Source organism: Penaeus japonicus, unplaced genomic scaffold (genome assembly GCF_977035675.1).
Source record: "Penaeus japonicus unplaced genomic scaffold, GWHDUDI00000001_assembly GWHDUDI00000034, whole genome shotgun sequence".
In the NCBI taxonomy this organism is placed as follows: Eukaryota; Metazoa; Arthropoda; class Malacostraca; order Decapoda; family Penaeidae; genus Penaeus; species Penaeus japonicus.
In genome coordinates this window covers 5,411,587-5,418,073 of record NW_028234436.1, presented here as the reverse complement: position 1 = coordinate 5,418,073, position 6,487 = coordinate 5,411,587, and the positions used below count along the sequence as shown (strand labels likewise).

The 6,487-nt window shown below is 45.6% G+C and overlaps 1 protein-coding gene across 1 annotated transcript in view; it reads left to right on the top strand.

The window, feature by feature from the left end:
* LOC122259395 (toll-like receptor Tollo) overlaps nucleotides 1–3,858 on the top strand; it is a 4,626-nt gene extending 768 nt beyond the window's left edge. Inside the window, exon 1 of the mRNA XM_043026146.2 lies at nucleotides 1–3,858. This exon is cut by the window's left edge and continues 768 nt beyond it. Coding sequence (XP_042882080.1) covers nucleotides 1–3,435 — 3,435 coding nt within the window. The 3' untranslated portion in view covers nucleotides 3,436–3,858.
* The last annotated feature ends 2,629 nt before the right edge of the window (nucleotides 3,859–6,487 follow it).

The following is a 6,487-nucleotide window of genomic DNA, read 5'->3' as shown; positions in this document are numbered from 1 at the left end:
CTGGTGGTCCTCCCCGAGGCGGGTCTCGCCGGACTCGAGTCGCTGCGAGAGCTCTACCTGCAGTATAACGACGTGTCCATGCTCGCCGACGGGGCCTTCGTCGGCCTGTCCACCCTCAGCGTGTTGAACATCTCGAGCAACCGCCTGGTGGCGCTGCCGCCCGGGGTGTTCAACGAGACGTTGGGCCTGACGGAGCTCTACCTGCACAACAACAGCCTGAGCGTCCTCGCGCCCGGCCTCTTCGCCGCCCTCAGCCGCCTCACGGTGCTCGACATGTCCTTCAACCAGCTCACGTCGGAGTGGGTGACGGCGGAGACCTTCCGCGGCCTCCTCAGACTCGTGGTGCTCAACCTGAGCCACAACAGCCTCACCCAGGTCACCCTCGACATGTTCCGCGACCTGTCCACGCTGCAGGTGCTTGACCTGCGCCACAATTCCCTCACCGTGTTGGGTGACATGACCTTTTCGCCGCTGGCCAACCTCCACAGGCTCGACCTCAGCTACAACAAACTGGTGTCCGTCGAGTCTCGCGGCCTCTCGGGGCTGCACGTGCTGGCCTCGCTCTCGGTGTCACACAACAACATCTCACGCATCGCGCCCGAGGCCTTCCAGAACTGCACCAGCCTCCGCGACCTCCGCCTTGAGTACAACCTCCTGGAGGAGATCCCCGAGGCCGTGCAGGAGGCCAGCTCGCTGCGGACGCTGAGGATCAGCCACAACCAGCTGAGCAGCGTGTCCCAGGGCGACCTCACCGGCCTCTCGTCCCTCCGCCACCTGGACATGTCCAACAACTTCCTCCGCGGGCTGTGCAAATCGTGCCTCGCTGGCCTCGAGTACCTGGAGGTGCTCGACCTCTCGCACAACGAGCTGGGCTCAGTGCCGCACGGCGTGTTCGACACCAACACCGGCCTGCAGCTGCTGCGCATGGACGGCAACAAGATGAGTGACATCAATGGTCTGTTTGCATCTCTGTCTAACCTGTTGTGGCTCAACGTGTCCGACAACAGAATCACGTGGTTCGACTACGCCCTCATCCCCAGCCAGCTGCAGTACCTTGACCTCCACAACAACAGAATCAGGGATCTTGGCAACTACTTCAGTCTGGAGAGCAAGTTGGAGCTGAGGACACTCGACGTGAGTCACAACCAGCTGGAGAGCCTGAGTGCATCTTCAGTGCCAGACAGTGTTGAACTTCTCTTCGTGAACAGCAACAAAATCACTCGCATCGGCACTGGCACGTTCGCCGAGAAACGTAATCTGTCTATGGTTGACCTCTATGATAATCTCCTCAGCAAGATTGACCTGAACTCCATCAACCTCCCTCGTGTTCCCGAAGATCGTGACCTCCCTGAATTCTACATCGGCGGGAACCCCATCTTCTGCGACTGCAACATGGAGTGGATGCACCGCGTCCATCAGATCAGCAGCCTCCGTCAGCACCCCCGCGTCATGGACCTCGATAAGGTGACATGTACCCTCCCATACCCTCGCTCAGCAGAGAACCGTGTACCCTTCCTCGAAACTCAGCCCTCACAGTTCCTGTGTCCCTACACGTCGCACTGTTTTGCCCTCTGTCAGTGTTGTGATTTTATCGCCTGTGACTGTCAGATGACCTGCCCCGTCGGTTGCTCCTGTTACCACGACGGCACCTGGGCCACCAACATCGTCGACTGCTCCGCCAGAAACCACCATCAGCTTCCTGATGACATCCCTATGGACGCCACCGTGGTCTACATGGACGGCAACGAGATGCCCTTCCTCGATGCTCATCACCTGATCGGCCGCAAGAACATGAGGGCTCTCTACCTCAACAGCTCTCGAGTGGAGAGGATTCAGAACCGAACTTTCCACGGACTTTCGACTCTGAAGGAGCTTCATCTCCACGAGAATATGTTGGTTGAACTTGAAGGGTTCGAGTTCGAGCATCTGGAGCACCTTCGGGAGTTGTACCTTCAGAACAACCGCCTGAAGGTGATCAATAACGTCACCTTCGCAGGCTTGAAATCACTCGAAGTTCTTCGACTTGATGGGAACTACTTATTTGAATTCCCTGTGTGGCACTTGAAACTCAACAAGGGTCTCAAGGACGTCACCCTTGGCATCAACATGTGGTCCTGCGAGTGCCAGTATATGGTCGACTTCAAAAACTGGCTCATCCGTGAAACAGACGTCGTGAAGGATGCCAAGACCATCGTCTGTGTGTCCAACTCGACAGGAGAGCCAGGTCCTTATGTACTGGAGAGTTCCTACTCCTGCGAAAACTTCGTGGCGACGTCCATCGTTCAGGAGAAGTTGGAGAACGACTTCCTGCAGCCTGTCCTGATCACGCTGGCGATCTTCTTCGTCGTGCTCGTGATGGGCGTCGTGTTCGCCGTGTTTCGGGTGCGTCTTCAGGCCAGCGTCTCCAAGAAGTGCGGCCTCAAGTGCATCCCCTCGCAGCCCGCCCCGGCCAAGGAGGAGGATAGAAACATGCTCTACGACGCCTTCATCAGCTACAGCGAGATGGACGCGCCCTTCATCACCGAAGTGTTCGCCGCAGAGTTGGAGAACGGCGACCCCTCCTACAAAGTGTGCCTTTCTTCCAGAGATTACCAAACGGTCGGTTCATACGTGGGAGATTTTATTGTTCAGTCGATTGAAACAAGTCACAAGGTGGTTCTAGTCCTTACGAAGAATTTTGTTGATCACGATTGGTGCAAATTTTCATTCAAGGCCGCCCACGTCGAGGCACTGAAAAGCCTCAAAAATCGTGTGATTGTGGTGATGTGTGGTGATGTGGATGAGAGTGATATGGATTCGGATTTATCAGGAATTGTGAAAAGTGCAACCAAGCTGAAATACGAGGACAAGTCCTTCTGGAGTAAGCTCCATGCTGCCCTTCCTGGCGGTGCCAAGAAGATGTCCCAGCAGTGTTACATCACGGAAACCAACTACATCATGAGGAACAGCGTCCCCGTGCTTTCGCCCAACCACAACCTGAAGCAGAACCAGTTCATGCCCAACATGGTGCTGACGAACACCCTCAAGACCCCTGTGTCCCACTACCACCAGCAGCACCACTATCAGCACACCCAGCCGTCCATAAACAGCGACACGGGCGAACTCGACAAGACCTTCGTCAGCGTGGAGACGGCCCAGTCCAGCCTCGCCCCCAGCCTCAACCACTCGTACATGTCGATCGACTATGCCGCCGCTCGCAACTCCCACATCTACGCCTCCATCGACGAGACGACGCCCGCGCTGCCTCCGTCCACGCTCCCTTCAGTACACACGCTCCACCAGCACCTCCGTCAGCAGCAGCAGCAACAGCACGTGGAGCCCATGCGTCAATATCTACCGCAAGACGTGCTATCGAGTCAACAGCGCCGGCCACTCACGGGCGCGCCGATGCAGACGTTCGAGCAGCCTGCTGTCAGTGCGTCCTATTTCATATAAATATTGTATAAAAAAAAGTATCTAAATCTATATATTATCTATATTATAATTTTCTCTGGTATGCGTGGCTGAGCTGTAATGACGAAAGTATGGGAATGGGAGCAGTGACGAGACTTTGTGAGTGTTTAGTATAGATCACGTGAGCATGTCATTGTTTATGTCTAGTCAAGATGAGTGACAGCTGTACTAGTGCCTTCACATTACGGCCTTTGTTGTAGATCTGTTGCTGAGTCGTCTAGCTTGTGTAGCGCTCCTCGCTTACTGTCACATTTGTATATATGTACTATATTTCCACTGTATAAATCGTGATATCTATGGCCAAAGTGTGATAATATTTAGCTGTTACGTTGAGCTCAAGTCATGAGTCTATAACGGGTATTTTTATAAAATCAAATAATTACAAAAATAAAAGATGAATTGTTATGTATGTCTATCTTTCCGACCTCCGATGAAATGCACAATTAAAATAATGATGGAAATGGAAACAAACTAATGAGAATATATTACCAAATATATCATTACTAATATAAAGAGTAACAATAACAATAGTAATAATTTAAAAAACTGATGATAGTAATAACAGTAATAATGAAAGTGATAATAACGATAAATGACAATAATAATGATAATGATAGTAGATGATAAAGAATAAATTTTGACAAAGATGATAATGAAATTGATGAGGATATTAAATAAAGTTAACTAGGAATAATGAAACAAGCAATTCCAATGATACCAAGAAACTCCTTCTCATGATATAAAAAAAAACAAAAAAAAACAAACACTGGAAATCTCATTTAAGGAGTTGAGGCGAATCGCAGGGGAAAAATTCCCACGGCCCGCCAGCCAAACCAAAGAGATTAATGAGTAGCCAATGGCACGCCGAGGCAAACATTAATCATGTGTAAAGATTTTAACCCAAAATAGAACATGATCTTTAATCAACGAAGGAAATCAAAGACGAAATGCAAATACGGGAACAAAAGAGTTGGAAAGAAAAACAAAAGCAGCATAACAGTACACGAAAAAGGGAACAATGTGTACATAAAAAAAGAAGCCGCAGGAAAAATGGTAAATGGTATCTTTGAGAAACCTGTTGTAGTAGGTTGGAAAACACGACCCTAAGAAACCCTACCTGACCCACACACTCGCGGCTACCCCCTGGGACACTGTCCTTCTCCCCTTGCCCCCCCCCCCCTCCCCACGCACTATACCGACCCTTCCCATCTCTGCCTCTGTACCCCTACCCCCACCCCCACCCCGCAGGACACACACTCGCAAACAAGTAACCGTCGATGGTCACAAATACCCGAATAACCAAATCAGCTAGACTCTGGCAGCCTGTTGATTTCATTTCGCTGGAACATTGCACGCGAGATATATATACAAGATCAAAATCAATATAAAAAAATCCAAACGAAACAAGAAGAAGGCACAGCAAAACAAACGCACCCAAACACGAGAAAAAAAAAACCCGCCAAACAAAGAGTCTCTTTTCCTCGCGAGTCTCGAAACAAAAGCAGCAAAGCCCCCGCGTCCCACGAGGGAAACCCACACTGACCTGAGGTGATGGTCCGCTCCAGTTGACCATAAATCATAAAGGGATATCGCTTAGCCCGAACACTGGCCGTGATCTGAGTTGGTCGACGAGATACAAAATGCGATTGGTGTTAATGCAGATTTGAAGGGGAGGGAGTCCTAAGTACGGTTTCTTTATCACTGTGGGAAAAGAAGCTCAAAGTAGGATGCGTGATAATCGTAAGCGCTAATAACTAGATGTTTGGAAAACTAATCACGATTGAAAGAGGAATTGTGATAAGAATTGCGATTGGTGAGATGGGAATGCGATAGGAAATAAAACAGACTCAATGACATTCAATACTACCAGCTTAAATGCAAAAGTTGCAACAAACATTGCGACTGCAATAAACACAGAAATTTGAAAACAAAACTACAGTCTGATGAAGAAATATCTCATTATCATCACAATATGATTATGAATAATTATGACGGGACAAATACATGATACAAACACGGCACTAAGGTCACCACACAACTGAAATGGAATATGAAAATAGTGTTTAGAATGGAAAGTAAAAGACTAAGCACACTCACAACACATCAGTAATATTGCACTTATTATTCCAGTCTTTTTACTTTTAAGCTTCGATTCCACTTATCATTTTGATCAAGATTTGACTAATGAATATGTCTGCTAACAGAAATATCAGCAAATGATTGTTTTACATTTGCATGTGGAGAAATAATTGAAATTATCAATAGCAATGGTTGTGTAGATAAGGATTATGATGATAGTAACAATGGTCATGAAAATAGTAATGGCAAATATGATGATAATAATAATTATGATAATGATAATAACAATTATAATGAAAATGATTACGATACTAATAGTAATATTATCAATAGTAAATATGATAAAGTTAGTAACATTAACAAAAGTAATAATAATAATAATAATAATACAAATAATAACAATAAAAATATATTAATAATGATGATAATAATAATAATGATTATGATAGTACATATAAGTATAATGATGATAATAACAATATACATCAATGATTTGATAAGTATAATGATGATAGTTGTATTACAATTATTAATTTACAATTATGATGATGATTGTCATAATAACGTTAATGTTAAGAAAAATTAAACTAACTATAATAGTAAAGACATTTAAAATACTAAGCATGTTGAGGATAAAAAAAACTAAAATAATGACTGTAATGACAATTGCTTTAATAAGAACAATGCATATTATCGTTAGTCCATTATCATAACAACAATAATATCAACAATAACAGTACAATGATAAAACTATATTAGTAAAATAAACAACAACAACAGAATAGCTTAGGATAAATGATGATAATGATAGTAATTATGATGATGGAAATAATATTAATAGTAATAACTATATTAACAAAGATAAAAAAAATGATAGTAATGATAACAATAATAATAGAAATGGTAATGACAATAACAACAATAATAACAGTAATAATGATAGAAGTACTACTAG